This window comes from Chanos chanos, chromosome 2 (assembly GCF_902362185.1).
Source record: "Chanos chanos chromosome 2, fChaCha1.1, whole genome shotgun sequence".
NCBI lineage: Eukaryota > Metazoa > Chordata > Actinopteri > Gonorynchiformes > Chanidae > Chanos > Chanos chanos.
The window spans coordinates 42,819,340-42,844,864 of record NC_044496.1 but is presented as its reverse complement, the minus strand read 5'-3'; the positions used below and the strand labels follow the sequence as shown (position 1 = coordinate 42,844,864).

General features: G+C 39.4%; 1 protein-coding gene across 1 annotated transcript in view; it reads left to right on the top strand.

The window, feature by feature from the left end:
- The window catches only part of il1rapl2 (interleukin 1 receptor accessory protein-like 2), a 166,619-nt gene that overhangs the window by 135,151 nt on the left and 5,943 nt on the right, over positions 1–25,525 (top strand). The window contains exons 6-9 of the mRNA XM_030766535.1: positions 16,286–16,415; positions 20,471–20,616; positions 24,096–24,236; positions 25,301–25,471. Coding sequence (XP_030622395.1) covers positions 16,286–16,415; positions 20,471–20,616; positions 24,096–24,236; positions 25,301–25,471 — 588 coding nt within the window. The remainder of the gene's footprint in view (positions 1–16,285; positions 16,416–20,470; positions 20,617–24,095; positions 24,237–25,300; positions 25,472–25,525) is intronic.

The following is a 25,525-nucleotide window of genomic DNA, read 5'->3' as shown; positions in this document are numbered from 1 at the left end:
GGCCGTATTAAAATCTAAAGATACACAGTGAACTAAATAGCATCAACAAGAGGGGAAACTGGATGGTTATTGTTTGATACAAACACATTTAGTAAATTATTTACACTATATATAGTGTGGAAATAATAACTAAGACATTTTTAGTTTGAGGATATGCCACTACATAAAGACCTGTTATTATTACACATGTAATATTGTTCAAAAAGATGTTAAAAAAAATCTTAATAGTCCAGTCATTGTTTGATATTTTGCTTGGTAAAATGTTCAATAAAAGCTTATATTTAGCTTTCATTCTGTCTTATAATAATACGACAATGAAAATGTTAAAGGGTGCAATGACACTGATAATGATAGACCACGGCTATGCTCCTTGACTTGCAAATCACAGTGAACTGAAGGAGCTTCACTTCACAGTGATTCCTAAATGAAATTAAAAGTCAGATATGTCTTTCTTTGTAGAAACTCTCTTGCTTTGACTAAGGTCTGTGCTAACCTTTGACATCTCCACTGTACTTACCTCTATTCATTAAAAACCGAACTAAGTAGTCATTGCTCCCAGTATCAGACAATATTTTCCAGACAACGACTTTCTCTTTACCATCCCTCTCTCAGAATGTCTGCTACCATGTCAGACTAATAAGTCTTTGATAGGCAGGGGGGCTCAGTGGGCACTCCATCAGTGTCGCAGTATTTGAGCTTGATATAAATACACGGCGAGTGACAGGAAACAGAATCGGAGCCCCATCCTGTCTCACACAGGAAGAGGCGAGTGTCAAAATGACTGAGTACTGGTGTTCTGAGCAGACCCATTCTCTCCTTTCTTATCATTTGTCAACAGAGTGAAGGTGAAGTCATAAATATGTTAATTGGCTGTGTTTGCAGGGAGGGAAGTAGGTTTCTGAGAGGACGTTGATGAGACAGATGCCACTCTATGCAGTGTGAGAAATAGGATTAAGAATCTATCTGAAATTTAAGTGAAATTAAAACAAACATTGGTTCACTGCAGGTTGAGGGAAAGTCTTGGTTAAAAGTCAGAATTTCTTTTCTCCAAAAATACCAAGATGTGAACCACTACAGAAGGGTTACATCATTTGCAAAACGAGCTAGGGCAACTCTTACTTTTGGTGTCTGACAAAATTTTGAAAAACAACAACAACAGCTTTAAATTCCCAGAACTATACTTTAGAGCAGGGTTATATTAGGATATTCATTTGTATTCCTCTCAGACACACGGTAACATGTGCAAATATTTAAATTAGCGTACACACTCTTCGCTTTCCTAAAGTAAGAAAATGTGCTCAAAAGCATCCCAACCAGGTAAAGCTACAATAAGCCAACATAAGGCAGTTCATAAACCTATATATAGGTATCATGAAATATTAATTAGCACTTACCTATTTATAGTAAGTTATCCTGACGAAGCAAGATCAAAGCGATGACATTAATTCTGCAGGAGGCTTTTTGGAAAAGGTGCTCTCGTTAACCAAACTGAAAGGAAAAACTTCTAAAAAGCTTGCATGCAGCAAAACTCTGCTGACAGCTAATATTTTTGACAAATGACTGGCAGTGGACCTTTAGCACAATACCTCTGTCCATTTCTAAATAAATGTCCTGCTGTTCAGACTGCAGAGATTTTACTCTCCATAAATTATAGGTCTTTTAAATGGTATATACTGTCACCTCTGGTTGTTGCTGTGTGCCAGACATAAGTCATTTGGAAAGCTTTAAACCATGGTCTAAAACTTTTGCGCAATATAAGTAGCATTGTGTCAGGACCCACTTTATTTAGGGTGCAAAACGTAGGTGTGTTTCATGATAAAAAAAATGGATGGTACTGTTATACAGTTACTGCCTGCTGTTATACAGCAGTGCCGCTATTCAGCTTTTACTCACCACATACCTGTTGGTATAAATTATTAGCGTTAATGTGAATTTATGGAGTTAGGATTATTTTAGGAGCAACATGAATGGGACCATAAACAGTAGCAACAACTTACTGTTCAAAATGCTAATTTAGAGAAATAGTTGCTCAATACAAAAAAAAAAAAAAAGCTTCCAATATTTTGTGTTAAAAGTTCAGTGTAATAGCTAATTTTGCTTTGTATTATATTATATATAAGAAACAACCTAAACTGCAGTGTGATTGCTCATTGTAAATGCTCTGTGGAGAGAACAAATACATGTATACATTTCAGGAGAATGACTACACAAGCGTTGATGGAATGAATAACAGTTTTTATACCATGCCATGACAATAGATTTTGACAGCAGTATTGTGTGTGTCTTTGTTAAGCTTCTGTATCCATCTAAATATTGTGGCATTACAAGAAATAAACTATGCAGGGTTTTTTTTTTAGAACCAGGAGAAGGAGCACAAACTTTTTGTTTGCTGTAGAAAGGCAGTGGAGAGTTTCCAAGAAAGTGTCACAAGGTCACACAAACCTTGCACATGTTTTTAAGACATTAACCAGAATCAACAAAGTAACAGGAAATCTACACCATGCCACAGTCAGACCTACGTGTCAAACTTCATCATTAGTCTTTTTCCAGAAACTGGAAGACCAACAATTGAGCCCAGTGTAGGCCACTAGTTACAGAGGTCCATTCTCTGAAGTTTAAGAGAAGCTAATGAGCAGCATAATGAGTCATCATGCTTAGACATTTCCCTGGTCTATCTCCCCTGCACTGCTAAGTCGTAGCAAGCTCCGTTATAGACATAAAAAACTACCAACATTTTGTTAAATGTATGCCCCCTCTAGCACTGGTGTGATGCCTCACAATGAGTAGTATGGGGGAAATTTTAGCAGGGTTGATAATACACTATGGAATTGAACTTTACAATGAGTCCATTTGGGGAAATTGTAGCAGGGTTGATGATATGGAACTATGAATGGATAGCTGATCTTTTCTTTCTCTTGGACTTTGTACCAGTTCACACAGCCTTCCTGAATTGGTGTGGAAATGCTCAAACAGCTTCTTGATGCCAGACATTACATGATAGTCTTAGATCTTAAGACATACAGGGCTTGGGAAGGGAGAGTAAATTCACAACCTGTATAAAACAATCTCTGCTTTGCTTCTGTAACGACCTCGCCTCCTCCCTTGTCGGCCTCAGCCACTCAGCATTCAGCGTCGCCGGTCTACTGATCACCGGTCTGATCACTCATCACTTGCACCTGTTCACTTGTTAATTTAATTAATTCTCCTTCCTATTTATACTCCTTAGTTCTGCACTTTCCCTGCGAAGTCTACTTTTGGTTACATGCCGCAGACCTTTGCCTGAGATCACGTTAGAGCCTGTTTGTATTGTTTAAGAGAAAGACTTTGTTGAACCTCTTCAGTTCCTTGTTCCCTTCTGCCTGTTTCTCGGAATAAATTCCTGTGTTGCGCACTTGCGTCCGATAACAGTCTTGGTTCTTGACAGCTTCAGACAATTCTCTCAAATATTTACTTGCAACTTTTTCCATAATTTTTGCTTTCTCTACCATTTTCTTAGGTTCGTAAGTTCAAAAAATAAGCGTGGTGCAGATTTATTGATGATTGTGGTCAGTAATTGTTAAGTCATCATGTTTTGCAGTTGGGTACTGAAACCTCTATTAAATATTTATACAGCCAGCATTTATTAAATGACAAACTAATGATCAGATGAAATGAGATGCTGTTTTGAAGGAATCATTTGGTTATGTCACAAATGCTTTCACTTTTGGCAGTGGTTGAGTGTGTTGCAATGGGGAGATTTTCATGATATTACATTTGTTAATGATGGTGAATTTTGTAAAAGAAATATGGCGTTTTGGCAAACATGCTCATTGAAAATGTGAAATTTGTGGCAAGAAATGAATTTAAGCAATTGAATAAAGCTGTAAGCATCACACTGAAAACTTTCATACATGTAATACAACTTAAATTCAAATCACCGAGGCTTTACTCGTTAATAGACTTGTCTTTTACAAACACAGATAAACATTAGAAATTAGAAATTAAGCACAGAATTTTAAGTCTGCACCAATTAAATGACTGATTTGGCTTTTTCCATAAGAAATACGGTGTCCACCACATTTTGTCCAACAGCGGCTTGCTTTGTGAAAGACTTCCCCCTCCTATTGTAAAGTCAGCAATTGAAAGATGCACCTAAGCAGGTAGCAAAAACAGCATAGTGCTGAATAAGTGAAACACTAAATGTCCCATTTTAGGGATCTGGTGGTAAGTGTATTACACTGAAACACCTGGGATTTCCAGGAATGCTGTGTACTTACACCACATCAGAGCATAGCAGAAGCAGTTCTTTTGTGTTGTTTCTGATGAGTTTCCAAGACCAGCTTTACACAGTTATTATCCATTGACTTACCACTGTTGTATGCTCTTGTAGACTCCAGAAATGTCTACAGAGGTGGTCCCTCATTGGCTTATTATACCATGTTTCAGAATCTGCATCACAGAGGATTAGAATTAATTCTTTGTACATGAACTTTTGAAGAATTTACTGTATGTTTGCAGGGATTATTCTGCAGCACTTGCATTTTAAATTTCAAGCGTGTGTCAGTTAGTATTGTTGTACTGCCTCATGCTCAAACACATCATCTATTAGACACAATGGTTGAAATATCAGTATGCAATCAGACTGATGTTTTGTGCAGATACTGATTATTATATGCTTTAGCATACAACTTACTAGCCTTCATCATATTTTGAAATGGAAAGCAGTGAGCGTTTAAGTTTTTCAAAGAAATAAATGACTGCAGTTTGAGTAAATAATCTTTAAGAGCTGACTTCAGTTTGAGTTGGTGATCATGAAATGCACTAGAACCACAAAATTGGCCTGCTTCCTGTGCTGGATTAACATGCCTTGCTAACCAAGGCTATTAACTGTGACTTACACTGAACACACGAAACAAGTCTGTTTGCCAATCAGGTTACATAAAAATTGCTTTTCATGCATTATTCTATTAAAGAATCTTGTGAAATGTAATGGGTGGAATAAAAAAAGAACATCACACATGTTCATATAACATTTTAACACATAAAACATAGGCCTTATTCATTGTTTCATTACTTTGACTATTGATCATGTGTTTCCACCAGTACAGGCCCATTTACCTTCGTTTTTCCATGCTAGAGTCATGTTCTCTCCATCCAGACACGATATCATGGCTGTGAATCAGTATTCCAAAGGCAAATCTCCTCTAAAATTGCTCAAACTTTCTGTCTGCAGCAGTGAAAAGACCTGAGCAAACAGTAATGGAATTAAATTATCTCCTATGCCCATTAGGGAGAGGGATGTACCCCTCTTGGTCTCTCTTCCATACAGTGAGTCTTAAATAAATGTGGCAGTAGGAGCAAGACTGGCACTCAGAGGGCAGGAATTCTACGGTGGGTAGTTGACTAGCTGACATGTTCAGAGGTTAGCTCTTTATGTGCCTAGATTGAGCTGCATTGTCTCCAGTAGTGTACTCTTCAAGTTGCTGCTGGTGACTGTGAGCAGTGTTACATCATAGCACAAGTGACCCCAACAACACCACCCACTTAAATACTCTAACAGCTCCCCCTTTGAAAAGGCAACAAGCACGACGCAAATGTCAAGCCGTTACCGCTGGTTGTTTCACAACACATTTCATGCTTATCACAGGTGTTCTTTTAAAATGCAAATGTACAGTTTGGCGCTGTTTGAGAGAGGGAGAAGAGGCCCTTTGTACCAATTGGACCCTTGAATAAACCCTCTCATTGAAATGACAGGGTACCTTTTTGCTATTACCATGGACACTGTATCAGATTCTTGATAGTGAGCAACAGAGGCGGTAAGTCAGATAAGTCAGATGCAATGGTGAAGTTTCAGGCAATGTAACATGTACATGTGGTTGACTGGAAGAATGTGCTCAGGAATCCAAAATAAAATGGAGCTTTAAAGTCATTTCAAAAAGTCTTTTTGCAATGAAATCTTACGACATAATGATACTCAGTCCAGTCTGTCCACCTGGTTAATATCATTAAAAACTAAAAACAGTTGGGGTCTGAATTATTCATACTTGTTGTGGACCTGATTTCAACAGTGAATTGGCCACAGTGGTGGACTGTGTGGGTGTGGTGTCAGGTTTTTGCACCGGCACTGATGTTTGAAAATGTTCGTGTGCACTGACCTTTTGAAGTAGTAATGTGGACAGGACCCAGGGGCTAGTTTACTACAAGATTTAGCATGTAGAAAATTATTTTTATGTGCAAGTAGTAGCATGATATGGTATTGGTCAAGATATTTACAGTGTGCTGATGCTATCAGTTTTGGTTATTGGTTTACAAATAATGTGAACAGGTGCAAAGAGAGGTGGAACACTTAATCATGTAATGTGTTGTTTATGGCTCCCAGAAAGGATCAAAACAGAGAGCAGGTTTTCACCTGAAAGGTAATTTAATAGTGCCTTTCACCAGGGTCCTTTCAGAGCTAACAGAGAAACCACAAGATATCTCTTGATAGATGATTTTTGGGGTAGTTACTTCGTAATTTGTCTTCGAAGGCATAATGAAGCGTTCATTATACATTTCATATTTTGTGAACTTGGCCAAGAAAGCTAATGGAAATTGCTTTTACTCTGGGACTCAAATGTTTGGTTGCTTCTACTGGAAAAAAAGAATCTTGATGACTCAAGGCTGAGCTCTTTTTTGTGTGTGAATCACATTTAAGAATCCATCCATTCCTGCAAACCGTTAACCAAAATCTGTATTTTAACTGTGCTTTGATTTTGAGACAAATTGTTGCTTTTTCTCATTTGGTACATGTTATCAGTGCAAACCTTGAAAAGAACAGCACAGCTGAGCCTATGCCCAAGTTAATCACTTAGAGCCACATCAATCCCCACTGAACCAAGGATCTGGAATGAAATTGGATTTTTGTTAACTTTCAATCCTGGGAAAAACCTTTGGATCCCCGTGATTTGATTTTGTACAGATTACGTATTCAGAGTCTTTGACCTAATTTTGAAGTCCTTGACCCAGCACAGAGAGTATCCTAACCTCTGACCTTTTCTTGTCCAGTGAATATTGCTCAAGACTTAATTCCAAATTGCCACTGAGGATTTTACTTCATAAAAAAAAAAAAAAACTCTTATGGAGTGAAGATAGAAGGTTAATTTATACAGAGAGATGTTCCCTCTTTTTCCCTGGAAGACCTTTGTAGAGGCTACAGATTTCCATAGAGAGGAGTCTGTGGGAATGGTTTTAGGTCAGAGAGTGACTTGTAATCACTGTTGCATCCTCTGTGTGTAGCTTAACCCTTCTGTGTTTTCCGTGCCTGTAATCAAAGGGGTTTATCTCTGAGTGATCTCTGCTGTTCTTGCTCTTACCATAGATTCACAAGCAAGATTTAACCGTAGCAAAAAAGCTCCATCTCTTGAGAACTTATTTTTGTGTAAATGCTGTATTAATTGCATAATTATTAGGAGGACAGTTGTTAGCACAGTACTGATAAGTATTAGGTGCAAAAATTAGAGGTAAGATGATGGTGAGCACAAATAAGAACCACAGGAAGTATAATATATTGAAAATTCAGGTTGGAACACTATGATGAAAATTGAAAAAAAAAAAAAAAAACGGTTTTGCATTAATTGCAGACTTTAATTTTGATCTCTGTTTTGGTTATTTATGTAAGACGAGTTTAACAAATCCATCTTATCAAATCCATAAAGATTTTTACTGTGTTAATCATTATAGGTTCAGTCACAGGTGCAACCCGAGAAAAACATAAATAAAAAGACAATTAACCCATGAAGAAATATTCAATGAGATTTGTTACTCAGATTCTAGCCACGATCCCCATCATTTTTAGCTTACTGGTATTGTTCTTATCTGTTGGGTGGCTGTGAGAACTTGTTGAAACCCAAAATTGTTTTCTGCCACTATTTTACTGTACATTTGTATATTGTGAAGGAAGCTTTCAAACTGTCATTTCCTACCTAGTTCAGCTGAAATAAAAGACTGCTTTGTCACAATAATTTCCTGTTTTACAGGATATTGAGCCTATCCATTTTCAAAAAGTCATATTTCCTGTTTCATTCTACAATATGGTTACAATTTGATGAATAATTTATGTGAAGTCCAGACAAAAATATTGTTTACAAAAATGTTGTTCATTGTCTAGTATTCTCACCATAACCACTTAACTAAATTCTGTTTAAACAGCACACTTGTCTTGCTTTTCTGTCAAACATAGTAGTCTCATATATCACAAACCTGACGCAACACATTCACATTTACTCTAGAATCAGTCCTGTCTGAGAAATTCATATTATTACATTTGTCTTGTGATTTGACCCTTGAATTAATTTGGAATGCACCACCACCCCAAATTTGAATTCCGAAATATTGCAACTAACAAACACTTTTCATGAGGCCCTGCCTTTTGTCTCAAAAGGAATTCTACTCAAAATTATGCATTGCCTGATATTTTCTGTGTTCCAGTTTCTTGTTGTGGCCACTGACTCATTCATTTTAGCCATAGTGCAACACTTCTCCACTTTGAAATGAGCCTGTGACATGTGCTGACCTAGTCACAGTGTTGCGCTGGAGTGCTGCAGCTGATGAAGATGTCTGGGGTGCTGCAGTGCTGCAGCGGCTGCCATGCATGCAGATGGTGCCTGTGCAGCTCAGATGTTTGCTTCCTAAACTGCCTGCAGGGCTGTTTATCACCTAGCCCTCTCACTCGCTCATTGCATAAGTCATTTTAAGGCTACTGCTGCAAACAGTCTTTTCAGCTCAAAAATAGCATTTTGAAGTCTCACAGGTCCATATAACGGCCTAAGACAGGGAAATAAATAGGGGAAACACTTTGGAGAGGAATAAATTTTATATGTGCATCCGTACCTGCTAACTTTTATTTTATGGATTTTTATTTTTGTTGTGTTTAGCAGATATTTTATTATATATTTGATGTATTATACCTGTATGTAGACATATTTGTAAAATTCATACTGTAACAAAATGCATAAGCCTTGTAGTAGGATCCAGAATTCAGGAATCATGCACACATAATTAGAGTGTCTTTTCATTGTTTTTGCTGTAACTCACCAGCCACTTAATCTACAGAGTGACATCACAGAGTCATCATAACAGGGTCCGTCTCCCTCTGAGCTTTTGTGTTGTAAAGTTTACTGAACAGCGTATTGATTTTTCCATTATCATTCGCATCATCCATCTACCAGTACCTGTTTAGGAGGTAGTTAAACGCACGTCATGTCGTTTAATATGCTTGGCTTTATTTCTAAACATGAAATCTATGGCTAAATTTGAGTCATGATTCAAGGATTTCGTTAATAATTCATTTTGTAAGTAATTAATAATTAATGTTCATATTTGTTTTGCAGATATCATTGTTTGTTGTATGCTTTACTCTCTTTCTGTAACATGTGTCAGTTGGTCAGAGACTCCAAGACTTTGATATTATCTCATCTAACTACATGATGTAGTTTAAATATTTCCCTGCAAACAATTTAAATTTTGATTGTAATATCAATTGGTCGAATGCAATCTCGTCCAATCTTGTGAGGGGCAGTGCAAACAAAAAAGGGGTAAGAAATAGTTCTGTGAGGTTGAACTTGCAGTACCTCCCTTCAAAACACAGCTCCATTTGGAGAGTAATAGATTGTTTTTGAGTTTAACAACACATCTCCATTTGGAGGGTAATAGATTGTTTTTGAGTTTCTGTGAACAGTGCATTGGTATTATTTCGAATTTTTGTATTTTTTGATTTGGAATGAACTCAGTTGTGGTGATCTGCTATGTTTCACTTTATGACCTAGACCTCATCTAACTCTCATGACCTCATTTTATGTAGGGCTCGTTCCACTTTTATCCACACATCCAAAGTGGATAAAAGTGGAATGGACTCTTGCCAACAGAATGATACGAGATCTTATGCTTCTGATGCATGATTCAAACTCAAACAAAACTGGCTTTTATCGATCCTTTGATGAAATGATATGCTATTAACTTAGTTCAAGAATTGCTTGGGGGTTGATGGAAACATTTTTAAAGACTTCGCCAACTTTGCAGACCCATGCCTTGCATTCCCCTTGCCCAGTGGTAAAGCACTCAGAATTTCCTTTTATCTCATGAAGCACTCACAATCCAAATTTAGGCCATACCACAGTTGTAGCACCAGCCAAGCCCTGAGTATAAAACTCCTTGCCTTTCTTTTACTGATGGCAGCCTTTGCCTCTCTCCAAAGGAAATTCATAGAATAGCATGATTTACACCTTAAATGATTACTGTTTGGGCAAAATCAATTGACTGTATAAGAGGACACTGGTCACACAAGATATCTTTGATCTGTGGCAGGAACTGAGATGGACATTGTATGTTGCTGTTGTTGTAAAGAAGACAAGGGGTTGCTTCATAAGATGGCTCCTGAAGGTCCACCTTCCCACATATCTAGGATAGCAGATGGAAAAATGTTCATCTCTCTAGAGATTATTCCTTACCCAAGATACATTTTTTTCACATGCACAGGTCAGTAACGCAAGAGCAATGTTAGTTTCCTCGAAAACCATATCCTGACGTCAGCAGTTTTACTCATAAACTTCATGAAAGTTCAAGAAACAGATTTTACTGTCTGGTCTTACAACACACCCCCCAAAAAATTAGACTACCTAGGACTCAACAGCCAGTAAAACTGTACAATACTTCTCTTCAGCAAAACACCTCTAACAATGTGAACCATCTTAGATCTAAATGCTTTTCCTCTAACAAGTGAGCATATAACATTAGCGATATGGAAGTGAGCTCATCTAATATGGAAATCAGGAAAACCTTCAAATCTAAATATTTCCCTGGGAATGGTGTTTTTTGTTTGTTTGTTTGTTTATTTTTTGTTTTTTGTTTTTGTTTTTGTTTCTTTTTGCAAATGCCCAGATGTCCTTCTGTGGTACAGCACAACATCAAACTTGTATCTGTCCAGCCTCTTGACTAGACCACCCATTCCAAGGAAAAACAATTAAAAAGTTAAGAATTTATCAACCAATTACTTGAACAAACAATGACAAATGCCCAGGAGCTTATTCCTTTTGATTACTCAGTTGATCATATTTAGATCTGAGTTTCAGTCATTTTAGTGTCAGAATAATTATGTTTCAGAGCACTGACTGCCTGTCTTTGGTTTCCTCTTGTTGTCAGGAGAGTTATGAATAGGGTTTCAAAAACTACTGAGCTGTCTGACCCTAGCATGGAAAGATGGATGCAAATATTTTCCTGCCAAATCTATCAGAATTGTTGGTGCCTTTCAGTGTGATAACAGGATGTTGCTGTAGGCTCTTCTAGTTTTTTCATCCCTAACAGTGTGGAAGCTGCAGGCTACTTTCATGTAGACATTTATTGGTATTAGCTAACTGCCTCAGGGCAGCAGATGTATTCTCTTTGTAAATAGTGTTCCATAAAAGAGCGTTGATTTTACGACAGAGAGGTCACCGAGGGGATATTCATCTTGCCCTACTTGCAGACAGAGAAGCCTGAAGAAGGATGGTTATTTTCCAGTTCAAATCAAAAGATTTTATAAATCAGACGGTGTCAAGTATCCTGGATTTGATTATTCAAGGTCACCTATAGAACGTGGTTCATGTTTTACTACCTTTGTCTCACAAAAGGAACAGATTTTACAGCTTTTTGACCATAAAAAAAAAATCTGCCCACTGCTATCACTGGCCTCAAGGCAAAATTTCTCACTAGACACTGGACAGTCCTCAACAGGCTGATGATAAATGGTTTAAATATTGTGTTATGCTAAAAGAAAAATTGAGAGTAAAATGTGAATGAACTCATTTCCTTTCTAGACTTTTTTCCTTGTTGTATTGTTCAGTTTGATCACACATGCTTGGCTGATTTGTGACTTCACCTAGGGAGACAGGGGTTCAGACAAGGTTCCATAGCTTCCAGCCGCCTTTGTCTTCACTATTTGTTTGATGGTTTGTTTACCAGTCAGCGTAGACAGCTGAAGGTGCTACGCTTTGTCCGCTCCGTAAGGACATAGCGCGTCATATTGTCAGCTGTCCTGGTGTAGTCCTGCTACATCCACTTCCTCCTCGCCCTGTCCTCTGTCCCGGGCGTTGTATGTCAGACTGACTGCCAGTGGGCCACAGAGCTCAGCTGTTTGCAGTCACCTGTCTGACTGGCATTGGCCTTTCTCTGAATCTTACTACTGACTCTCTGAAGTTGCCCTCCAGCCATATGGCTTAGCCTGTGACGTAATACAAGAACGTGAGATGAACATCCTGAGTAAGTTGACATGAGGGGCTAAAAATATTGCAGTGGGTCTCATATACACTTGAGCCCTTTTCGGTTCAGTTTGGATTAGGTTAAGGAGTAGTGAGAGAAAAGGTTTTAACACTGAAAACAGAGACATTTCATTGATTTGCGTTGTTTAGGCATTTTGATCATTGTTCACTGTGGCTGTTACCTGTGCAGCCACAGCACATACCACTCTTTGTGTCTTTTTGCAGCAACCTTTGCCCTCATTTTTTAATTAGGAAGGACCATTGTCCCTTGTGACAAAACAAATAGTGCTTAAGTAATTCTTTTTTGTTAAGATGAAACAATATGGATAATAGCATTACCACCCTTTGACTTCTTAGAGGTAATCTGATTATGAAAGATGCTTTGGAACAACTCAGCTTTTTTTTTCTTCCTCTTCTTCTTATTTATTTTAGAGAGGGAGATGAATAAGGACTATCACATGAATCATAAGCATATCCGTGGCAATGAGAACGTCCCTGCAGTGGTGCTCAGGGAATGGCCTCTGTCTGCATTATATGGTTTTGTTAGTATCTGTTTGAAACTGGGTCAGACTTTAACTGTCTGTGCCGTTCTCCAGACCTCTGTTGTTAGTCTGCCCTGTTATGGAACTGAATGGCAGAACAGTATATTTAATGTTGACTCTTCTTCCTGTCTATCAAAGCCATTAGCTTTGCAGTGGATGCTGTTCTAAATGAGCAAAAAAACCCTTACATTTGGGAAAGGTGGGTGAAGGAGATGATTCTTTGGTAATTATTGTAGGATTTACGGTGCAAAGACAATGCACAAGCTAAAGCAACAGCCTGTTGTAAGCATTTCATGACAAAAGTATAATGTTTTACAGAACAACAAATAATGAACTAAAAAATCAACATTCCCTCATTGCAAAACGTTAACTTTTATTTAATGGTTTCATGGTCAATATCTTTTACATACATTGTATTTTATGTATACTTAGATACGCATTAGATACATTTAGTATACTTTAGTAAGATTGGACCTCACATTGTTTAAGGTTGTGTAAACTCTTGGGCCAGACATTGATTTGGGATTGCCATTGTTCCTGTTCTGAGAAAGATTGCCCTAAAACCAGCTCTCACGCTCAACTCTGTGGTATTCATTATCTGACATGTTATTGTGCAGCACCAGCATGACTCATGCAAACCTCTCCTGTTTGAGGCCCGTGTCACTGTCGGGTACATCCATTTTCATTCACCGAGGAATTTAAAGTCGATTAAAAAATGCGGCCAATATCTCATTATCATATCAACAGGAATGATTATCCAGTCTGCTGTCATGGGCAAATTACATTAATGACGTATCAGAGGGGCATTAGTGCCACCAGCGAGCAGCACTGATGAAGTTAAAAAGGCATCAGCCGGTGTCTGCTCCATGCTCCACATCTGCAGAAAGAATGTTGTTAACAGTACTGAATCCTCACACTGCAGCTCCGTGACAGATTGTTACATGGAAAAAGAAAATAATTGTAGTGGAAAAACAGAGACTGTGGTGATTTTTTTTCCCCTGCTGCACTGGCGCTACCAAAGGGGAGAGACAATGTCAGTTTATACAAAGAAAGAAATTAAGGAAGAATGAAAGAAAGAAGAGTTTTACCATGACATGGGTGAACTGTATACAAGAGAATATATTGATTTGTCTTTTAAATATATTTTACCTGTTGTTGAATGTATTGGTTTAGCTGTTTAGAACATTTTATGAGACTTTGTATCATACTTCTGTGCCAAAAAGAAATATATCTATTAATAAGATTGTTACACATTTGATACAAGTCTTCTAGTCAGTAGGAGAAGTTAAACAGAGAATGAAAGAGCTTACTGTAGCTGTAATTGCAATTTGTTTTGTACAGCGGTAACTAATTGAGGCCAAGGAGGATTTGTTCACGTTCCTCCCTCAGTTTGCTTGTTATAATCATCAAACCCTCCTTAGTGTCTTACAAATACTCCATTTGCAAACAGAAATCCGGCACCTTGCCCAGGCTGCATAATTTATTCTGACAACATTAACAGGGCCCTCTCCAGAATTACATTGAACTAAAGTGGTTGCAAAGTGTTTAGAGCTTGTTTTGAGTGTGCTTGACTAAGCTGAGATGATGAAGAAGAGAAGATTGCTGTTCAGATTATGTCTACCATTTCTTTTCCTAAAGTAGCAGAGATCAGTTTACTGTACTTAGACAAAAGAAAGAAATCTTCCCTCACTTTAATGGGTATTTATTCATGCTTATGTAACATATTTAGTGAGCCTGGTGTTCAAGATTTGATCATCTTAATTGTTCAAATTTTTAAAATTGGTCAGATTCTGGATAACCAGTTAAGACAGTTAGAGGATGTTGGAAAGCGTATGCACAATATACACAAACTGTGCAATTCTGACAGCTTTTCCATTGGAGTTTCATTGCTAAAAAATAACCGAAACATTTTTAAAGATGTCCATGGTCTCATTAATTTTCCTCTCTGTATGTGTATGTGTCTCCCATCTCTTCAAACCCTCTGGAGGTGCTGGCACTAATGGAGACTTGAGAGACCTCTTCACTACCTCTGCTATTAAAGCTGTGGATGGGCCCCAGGGGGCTTTTTAAAAGATTTGCATTTAATCAGTGCATCTGGAGATAGGGGAACTGCAGAATAAATGAGGCGCCATTGTCCAGCAGGTACATTACGCTCAAATTCGGCAGTGCCCTCACAAGAGCAGGTCCACTTAGGTGACAGAATAGCCAGAAATCTCCTTCAGCAGCTTAAGACAGATCTTGTGCCAGACACAGTGGGTAAAAAGAATTGCTACTATCTTATGAACTGTTCTATTAAAATGATTTTGCAATAACTCAGTTTCTAAAACTGCTCTGTGTTGATAAGAAAAAGAAACATTAGTGTGCTTGATCTGGATTGTAGATGCAATCATCCAGGCCAATTAGAAATATTGATTGTTCAATTAATCCACAGTGGTTTTGGCCAATGCTGAATTCTCAGTCAATGTTTAGGTTTCTATTTTGTATTATCTGCAGGATTTCTTAATTCATTACTATTCTAAAGCAAGAACAGAAGAGGCCGAGGCACAAGAGGGAGGATTTACAATGCTTTCATTCTTATGGCATATTCAGTAGTTCCAATCACAGCAATAAAGGCCTTCAACGCTGAGGGAATTTTAAACTGTTGAAGACAGCTATGGTCAACTCTAAAACCAAAAAAGACCATTCTGTACAGCAAGCATTCTGAACATGCATACATTCACCAGCCTCCTACTCATTCAGTTGTTCATTCCAAACAATGCCACAGGCTTTCCCTCTATTCCTCCAGTAAAAACATTAGGAGCCATCTATAAAGATCTCCCTGCAGGACACTTCTTCATGTAAGACTAAAAAAAGGTTTTCTTAAAACAAGAATAAAAACTTCCAGAAATGGTCTGGATGTGCTTTGCCAAGAAAAGGGCTAAAGGTTTTAAATATAACACCACCAGCAGATGTAGAGCAACAATGCTGGTGAATGTTTCATGAAATACTTTGTGAACATTGGCCCTTTTAATCTTTTAAGAACATTTGAGGCGTGGCCTTTGATTTTTTGTGTTGATCCTAAGTGAGAGGTGACATTACAGAACTTGTGAAACATCAGCAAAGCTCTCCGGGTTTTGGTTTGGATTTTATTTTGCTTTTTTTTTTTTTTTTTTCTTTTGTTGTCTTTTTTGTTTCTGTTTTTTTGTCCTGTCTGCCGAGAATTTCAGATATTTTGTTCCTGTGGGTGTCCGATGGTGTTTTTGATAGAGCAAACATGAACTTGTTTCCCCTATGCTGCTCACATAGGGCAATTGAGTTGACCCTCTGCGATGTATGTGATGAGAAAGAGACTCAGGGGTATAATTTAGGACATTTGGAGTTTTTTGGCATTACACAGGAGGGTCAGAAGGGATCAAGGGTAAGTTTGAGCCTTGCAATGCAGTGACTTTATGTGCTGAGAAGTAGACATGAGGAAACTGTTATGAGTTGACCAGTGTGTTTGCCTTCTCTTTATAGGCATGCCCCTCAGTCTGGACTGCAGGGCTTTCTTTGGCTACAGTGGAGAATCCAGGCCTATCATCTACTGGATGAAAGGAGAAAAATTTGTGGAAGAGCTGGAAGGACATATCAGAGAGAGTGAAGTCAGGTAACACCATCTTCCTCTTGCTCCTGCTGAGAGCTATTGAAACAAAAAAAGGGAATTACATGCATACACTACACAGAAAGAAGGAGCTGTGTTAAAAGTCAATAGGTAATGCCTGAATTTTTATTCAGTTAATGTGATGTATGTAAACTCTCAAGTGCATGACTCTTTACACTCTAGTTTGTTTTCTGCCATGTGCTATGGTCTTTGCTGTGGCAATTGCTGGTTTATTGGTCTACACTAACAGATAACTGATAAGCTGGCCTTACCATCTCTACACAGTACAGTATATGAGTGTATGAGTCCTCAAGTTCATGCTTTATGGAAAGTGATGAGCTCTTGAAAATATAGAAATATTTCATGTGTGACCTGGTATAATAAATGACTGATTAGAGGTGTCATTTCCCGTAGCTGTTTCCTACGGTGTCTAATTTAAGTGTGGAATATGACTGACAGCTTAATGTCCAGAGCAGTGGGTGGGTTATGCCTCAGCATCTGGCAGATATTTTGTCAAGTATTGGTCGACTTCAGCAAAACACTCTGACTCACGCCGAGAAACAAGATTTTCAGACATCTTCTCAAAGCCTTTATGGATACTATACTGTATGATGCATCTCTGTATGTGTCACCGGTATGTATTAATAATGTGACAGGGTTTCTCTGTCTCACAGTTCTTTAGGGTTTTTCTCTGCTCATCATATTTCTTCAGCATTGCGGTATCATATTTGAATCAACTAGCCAGATTGTTTGTAATGAATTGATTTGTTGAGATTAGTGTTCTAATGTCACACTTGGTCAAAAATGTGTGGTTTGGGTATACAAAAATAACACAATGCAGGCGGAATAATTAGCAGTATATAATGAGCTGAGACAGTGCAAGCATCTGTATTGTGTAACAACATATTCATCATAATCTTTTATGAAATTTTCTGTGGAAGAATTTTTAGAGAGGTGCTTTAATTTAGCCCCTAAACCGGCAGTGCCGGTAGAATGCATTACTCACACAATCTTTGTATGGATGGGAAAGGCATATAGTAAAATACAGTGAAATATTTCTCAACCAAGCTTTTCAAATTAATTGAAAGCAGATAACCATATGAGCTACAACGTTTGGGGCTGAGCTGAACACAGAAACTAAATTAAATGGAATACACTAACACAGCTCGTCTCGCTTGAACTTTGATCTTTACAAAGCGCAAGCAGAATGAAGAGCGAGCGGCTTGTAATTACCGTATAAAAGTGTCGCGTAAATGGAGCTGCTCCCAGTTAAATGGCAAATAACAGGGCCGCTCACCTTTGGGATGCAGAGCTGCATTCTGAAATTTGTAAGAGGCTTGGTGGGTTTCAAAACAAGTTCTTCAGCTCACAGAGGGACCCTGCTTCCCAATTATAAGTCTGGTATCTGCTCTTCTTGTCACCCTATCAATAACCAGCCTTGTTCCCCTTTGCAGTTCAGACTGGAAACAATGCCTTAACCCTGCATCACACAGCCCCAGTCCACTGAAACTGATACGGAATGGATTGAGTTAGTTATTTCCACCCAGTGCTTCAGACTCACAAGCGAGACAGAGAAAGTGATTTTAATTAAATTTGAGCAATCATTAGAGTTTTGACACGAGGGAAACAGTGACAGAGGGCAAGCTTTACAGATTCTGCTAATTCTTCTTCAGTTGTGTCTGCAGTGAATATGAGGATGAGGGACGCATAGGGAGAGGAGGGGCTTTTGTGCAAGAGAAAGTGGAGTAACCTCAGAACAAAGGCTGTGTGTGTGTGTGTGTGCGCATGTGTGTGTGTGTGTGAGCGTGTGTGTGTGTGTGAGCATGTGTGTGTGTGTGTGTGTGTGTGTGTGTGTGTGCGCGCATGTGTGCGTTTGTGTGTGTATGTGTTTTAAGGGACGCAGGCTTTAAAATTCATTCAGAGCAACATAGGTCAGGTTTATGCTGCAAGACACTCTGACCCAGTTTCTACATGGGATGTTTGCTGGACTAACACAATCTGTGTGTTAGCGAACAAGAGAGCAGAAGAGAGAAAGAGAGATACAGAGGGCAGACAGAGAGAAAATGAGAGAGGTATAGAGAGGAAGAAAAAAAGACAGAGAGGAAGAAAGAGAGAGGGACTAGAGCAAAAGGGGATGAAAGAGAGAGGGAGAAGGTTTACTCTGTGTGTGTGTGTGTGTGTGTGTGCGTGTGTGTGTGTGTGTGTGTGTGCGCATGCTTGCGCATGCCTGCATGTGTGTGTCTACACGTACTGTATATGGTTTGTATTTGTGTGTGCATGCATTTCTGAATAATTAAAGAGGGGGTTATGATTGAAGGCAAAACTCTTGAGCAGACACCTAACCATTGCAGGACCTTGTATGATCAGGCAGAGGAATAGACTGGCGTCAGCACGTGGCACATGAGCTTACTGCAGTGCTGAGGCTGTTCTTATTTTGGTTCTGTACATGCAGTGCTCTTGTAAGAGAAGGTAGAGACCCATCTCACACCAGCCAACATCTCCTAAGCTTTCTTTTCCTCCATCCAAGCACACTCTGTGTCAGCCCAGCGAACACTAACACCACAGTTAATTACTCTGCCTCCGACAGCTAGCACATCCTCCAAATGGAGATGTGAAAGGCCTGGGTGCCATTCTGTCGCTTGGCCGCCCACACACTCCTTCTCCTCTCTCTACATCTCCCTTTCTTATGATTTCATCTTCTGTCACTTTTCTCTGCACTATCTATCTATCTATCTATCTATCTATCTATCTATCTATCTATCTATCTATCTATCTATCTATCTATCTATCTATCTATCTCACTCTCTTTCCTATGCACTCTATTCATCTTTTGTTTTCTTCCATTCTCTCTATGTTTCCTTTCCCTTCCTTCCTGTTTTTTCTTTTTTCTTCTTATCCAAATTTCTACATTTCATGTTCTCTGCTATTCTTGTCACCCTTTTGTCTCTTTCTTGCCATTCTCCCTCTCTCCCCCTCTCTCTCTCTCTCTCTCTCTCTCTCTCCTCCCCTTTCTCATTTCTTTCTCTCTCGTTCTTGTCACTGTCTCTTTCCCCCCTCACCCTCCCTTCCACCCTGTTTCCATCTTTCCTTCCCTAGTGACAGCCATATGCACCATATATCACAATCGGCCCCCGTGCTTCCAAGAACCATCAATCTGTAACCGTGGCAATGAGGCAAGGGGTCCTGGTGGCTGAGACAGCCATGTAGCCTGTCTGAGTCAAGGATTAGCTATAATAGCCCCTACCCCCATCCAACCTCGCTATCCACTGCCTGTAGGGCCAGCTGTGCCACAAGTTACTCTGCCACTGACAAGTGTTCAGCGAATGGTGTGAGACTACATCATCCAGTCCACTGGTCAGTTAGTTCCCCGCTGGATATAAAAAATCTCAACATGAGGCCGGTTAAAAACACACAGCTTTTGGAAAACCCCAAACAGGCTTGTCACTGAAACTGAAACATTCTTCAGGACTTTGAAGAAATTCATATATAAACCATGAGATTGTCCTGAGCGGTCTTTTTTAGTAATGACTGTCAATTCAGGTGTGGTTGGTCTGTTACTCTTGTGTGACTGAATCCTTGTGTGTGTGAGTGTGTGTGTGTGTGTGTGTGTGTGTGTGTGTGTGTGTGTGTGTGTGTGTGTGTGAAGGTGGTTGAGTGGGGAGAAGGGACACAACAGAAGGCTTCACCCTGATGTCTCCTGCTTGCTTTCCCCCTCTCACCTCTCCCCTCACCTTATGCTCCAGCTATTCAGGTCAGAGCAGAAGTCAGCACAGAGAGACCCCTAGGCCAAAATCCCGCCTTAACTAGGACAACTTGGACATTCAATTCTACTAAGGGATTTTACACAAAAGCAAGGCCTCTGACTCCAGTTTTTAACTCTTGAGAGAATGTGGCTGTGTCCTGGTATATTGAGTTCAAATTGGAATTAGCTTCTTGACGATGGGCAAATGTCTTTATAATTACCAATTTGTGATGACTTGATGACTTGATTGCATTGTCTGGTTGTCTATTACCTGTCTGTTACTTCCTCTCTCACTCTCTCTCTCTCTCTCTGTCTTCAGGGTGATCAGAGAGTACCTGGGGGAGAAGGAGGTGGAGCTGTCACTGACATTTGATGCAGTGGAGGAGACTGATTTGGGCAACTACACGTGTTACGTGGAGAACCACATTGGACGTGGGCATGCCAGTGCCATCCTTCAGAAGAAAGGTAAACTTCAGAGTCCATTCAACATTCACAGTGGGCCTTGTTAGTGTCTCATTATGATACAAATCATATGCATTCTGATAGGAAAACAAAGTAGAAATCTGACCTGATGTCAGTGTCTCTGCTGACTAATAAAATCTGTGCGCAGTGGATTTGGATAAATCCACAGGAGGCTTATGTCCACAGACTATCTGTGTTAAGATTTTGTGCATGCACAAGCATGTATTAGCAGCACCATGGGAGACTGTGAGGAAACAGATGTAAGTGTGGAGTGTCCCTGGGGAACAGACGTACGGGACAGTGAATTCCACCTCTTTTACAAGAGAACCAGGTCCTGCTGCCAAGCCTCTAATGGAGCAGGTGATTAGAGCCTAAACAAACGACGCTCTCCATTTGGGGAGACATCACAGCGCCAAGGGGATAAGAGAAGAGAGTAACATATTGTTGAGCACAGTGGGCAAAAGACCGGTGTCACACACCGAGGGAACAAACTCAAATGGGTTTGTCTCCCTCATGTGTAATGCTTGCTGTCTAGTGTGATAATATAAGCGTTTAAGAGATGTTATTATATCTTATTAGTGTTTTATGTCCTCAACTGTCCTCATTTACTATCAACTGACTCCCACTATCCTCACCTCTCTCTTTTTCTCTCTGCCTCTATCCATCTATCTCCCCCTCTCTCTGTCTGTCTCGTTCTCTCTATCTTTCTCCATCTTTCTCACTCTAACTGCCCCCCCCAACCTCCACACGGTCACTCCCTCACCTCCTTCTTTCTCTGATGGATTACATTAAAAGGGTAAAGAAGACAGACACCTCAGTTTTTTTAAACTGCGTTGTGTCAGAGTTGTCTCTGAAAGACTACAACCTTTAGTGCTTGTGTGTTATGCAATGTGTTGTGTTTAACTGCGCATCTATCCTGAATCTGCAAGATAACTACATGAATCCACATTTCAAAAGCCAATCAAAAAGTCTATTTTTAAAAAACTGTCAATCACTCCCTCAGGCTAGGAGGATGTCATTATACCAAATGAGTATGTGTATGAGCAACAACTCTCACCAAAGTCTGATATCAACAGTATGACCAGTCAGCACTGGTTACCAAGCACTGATGTGTTTAAGTGAAGTGAATATAGTTGACACATTTAATCCCATTTGTCCCATTTTAAACATAAAAAGGCCTTGGGGGATTTAATCCAGTTTTCTATCCTGCAAAAAAAAAAAAAGAGTGTATCCACGAGAGTCTCTACACTGATACAATAACAGCAGGAGGTCACAGAGGACAAAAGCACTTTAATGCAATCAAACAGAAAATTTCCCATCGTTGGTCATGTCACATGAAAGATTCCACACAGGAGCCCTCTTAACCCTGTAAAATCCTGACTCATCTTTAGCCATTGTTTTGACTTAAGGAATTGTTTTGACTTAAATGTCCCAGTGTGGAGGGAAAACAATCCATTCAGAAATCTGCTTTTGCCCCAGAAGCCACATTCATATATCCATTAATGAAGCGGGCAGACATAATTTCAGCCCATTAGCTTTATACCCTCAGGCACACTAGGTACTCTAACAACCAATCGCCACTAATAATTTTACTAGAGAGACTAAGGGATGTTCTGTGAAATGTGTCAGAGTAGGCAGAGTAACTATTAGCCAATTCATGAAGCTGATTCAAAACTGTACTCAAGAAACAAATTTAAAGAATAACATATCAGCCCTATGAACTAATGAATTATTCGCAAATGTGTGACAAAGGTATGTGCACTGACTTTTTTTTTAACATGGAGTGTGTGTGTGTGTGTGTGTGTGTGTGTGTGTGTGTGTGTGTGTGTGTTTGTGTCTGTCTGTCTGTATGAGAGAGAGAGAGAGAGAGAGACAGATAGAGAGAAAGAGAAAGAGAAAGAGAGAGAAACAGAGAGAAACAGAGAATGAAGCTAATTAATTTTGACATCATTAAACATGTATGTGTTTTTGCCATCTCTGCCAGCTTATTGAAATGTTGCTCTGTATTAACACTGACGTCCCCCCGTGACATTTAATACCATGTGTAAGGCAGAGAATGTTTCTCTTCAGAGGCCAGGCTTCTCAAGAAGCCATAGTGTTGTAACCACCAACCCCCCAACACCGACGCACACACACACACACACACACACACACACGCACACACACACACATACACACAGTCAAGTCTTGCTAATGGGGCTACAGAGACCTCTACTGGCTGCTAGCCTCAGGTAGTCATATGGCTCCACTGTGACTTATATAATACATAATATATAATCCAGCACTTTTAAAGTTGTGCTGTCTCTCTACAGATTTAGAATGAGATATAATACTTTCAAATTTTCTCAGTAAACATTTATAGAAGCTAATCTTCTTACTCAACTCTCTCTCCCTCTCCCCCACCAAAAGCATTCTGAATTAAGTACAGAACATGAATGAATTTGTTTAAATCAGTGCTGAAATAGGACATTTAGTACGTTGGGAGCAAAATTTCTCATTCCAGTAGAAACAGTTTCACAGGAATCAGATATTATTATTTCCTCAATCATATCCAGTTCTACCAAGACAATCAACACATAAACTTCAAGCTAGAGAAGATGAATGTTCAAAAACACAATGAGTTAAACGCATCAGTCACTGGATTATTTGGGATCACTCAGTTTGTATACTAATGTGGCAAACAAAGAAAAAAGAAAAAGAAACGGTTTCAGAGGTAATTCTATTATCTTCCATATTTACTTGTCACGTCAACATGAAGCTCAGTCTGCTGCAGTACGGTAGCTACAGTTGCCTCAGTCTCCTGTCATTGTGAATATGAAATTTATTTATAGATGAGACAACACAGTCAGAGATTGTCTCGGGAAATCAAAATGATATTAAATGTGACATGTAACCATTACCTCGATCTTAAAGAGGACTGTGTGCTTATTTTATAGATGATTCCATTTTCCAGTTAGAGTCAGGGACATTGTTTCTGGTCAGGCTCTGTGGTATGCCATTGACAAGAGGCATTGTCATATTCCGAACAGAATGACTGATGTATGTGAGAAATGATGTTGCTATGAGAGGAGGTGAGTGAAGTAGAGATGAATGGTTCATTTTGATGAGTGACAGTACAGCAGACATGAGCGATTATAGCTAGTCAAAGATTGTCATTCCCCGCTCCTGCTCCCCTGCTCTCCACAACTCTACCTTCCTCCAGGGGTATCAGTGCTGAAGAGGCATTTGTACCTCTCTCTCTCTCTCTCTCTCTCTCTCTCTCTCTCTTTCTCTCTCTCTCTCTCTCTCTCTCTCTCCTTCTCTTTCTGAAATTAAACAGCTGTTCTACAGAAGGTGTTTTATTAACTCTGGTCATCCCTGTAAGATCTATAACTGTATCTATACAAAACAAAACATAAAACACAGCATGCAGCTTGAAAACTATAGCCATTTGAAATACCTGTGTTCTGACCCAGATGGTTCTTCCCCTCTTGCATGTGTAGACATGTACAGGTTGGAATTGGCTGGTGGACTGGGTGCTATCCTGCTATTGCTGGGGGTTTTCACAGCTATCTATAAGTGCTACAATGTGGAGATAATGCTCTGCTACCGACGACACTTTGGAAGCGATGAGACAGAAGATGGTGAGTTTTTCGACCCCAGGGCTGTTCTGTTATAGACCTCTTGAACACTGTTTGTGTATGCTATGCATTTGATACGTAGTGTTCCTTGTGTGTCTGGGATGTGTGAGGAGATGGTAAAGCCCAGTCTACAGAGAAGATGGATTGGAGCCAAAAAAAATTTGTATTGGTTATTGCTTTTAGGTCACACTGATGAAGATAAGTTTCAGACAGTTTCAGAGTCTCTACCTCCATTTATATTTGAGGTCTATGCAACGTCGCCCATGTATTCTGCTGCTGCCTGAGACAGACAGAAAGTAAATCTTAGTGTCTTTTACATACTGACCTTAGATCACCTTCCAGGAGCAGTTGGCTTTATGGTCAGTGTTTTAAATAGGCAGTCTGCCTTTTATAGAATGGATAAAAGAGATCATGTTTGCATAAGGAAAAGGGAAAAAGAGAAAGAGCTTAAAGAGCTTAGAAGTGATGTGATTCATGGCTGTCCTCAGAGCTCCACTTTTGTGACGTTTTCTGTTTGTGCCGGCTGCCTTCCTCTTATGTTAAGTTGACTTGTGAGTGCTTATTTTGTGCTCTGCATGAGTGTATCCTTTCAAAGATTGTCCATCCTTATGTAAATAAATACTCAGAACCCCAAGGATTGAGTCTTCAAATCGGTGAGTTGTTGTTGTGTGACATTCATGTGTCGGTTACAATTAAATGCAATTATCACATAAAAGTCTTGCCTGATGGTGCAACACATCACGGTTTCACTTCATATTAGGATCAAAGTTTCCATATGAAACTCAGTGTCCCAATTTTCCCTCAGAGAGACAACTAACGCTATGATTCTTCTGTAGTTACAATACATTAGACTGAAACAGTATCCTAAGCATGAACCTTTTCAAATTAAATCTGTTATACAAGCAGTGCAAATAAAAGAGTGCAAATGAACTAACCAGAAGCATTTGGCACGTATGATTTCAAACCTCTCTCCCCTGAAACATCTAATTCTAGGACCTTATTACAAATCATTATGAATCGCTTTCGTTTTTTGTTTTTTTTTATTGACCTCTTTTGGTTTATTGCAGATAACAAAGAGTACGATGCCTACCTCTCCTATACCAAAGTTGACCTTGAGTCAGTGGAGCGGGAGGTGAGCGAGGAGGAGCAGTTTGCTTTGGAGATTCTCCCTGATGTTTTGGAGAAACATTACGGCTACAAACTCTTCATCCCTGACAGAGACCTCATCCCAGGCAGCAGTGAGTCACACCTCATCCCTATTCTTACACTTTCAGTTTCAAGGATTAAAGTTT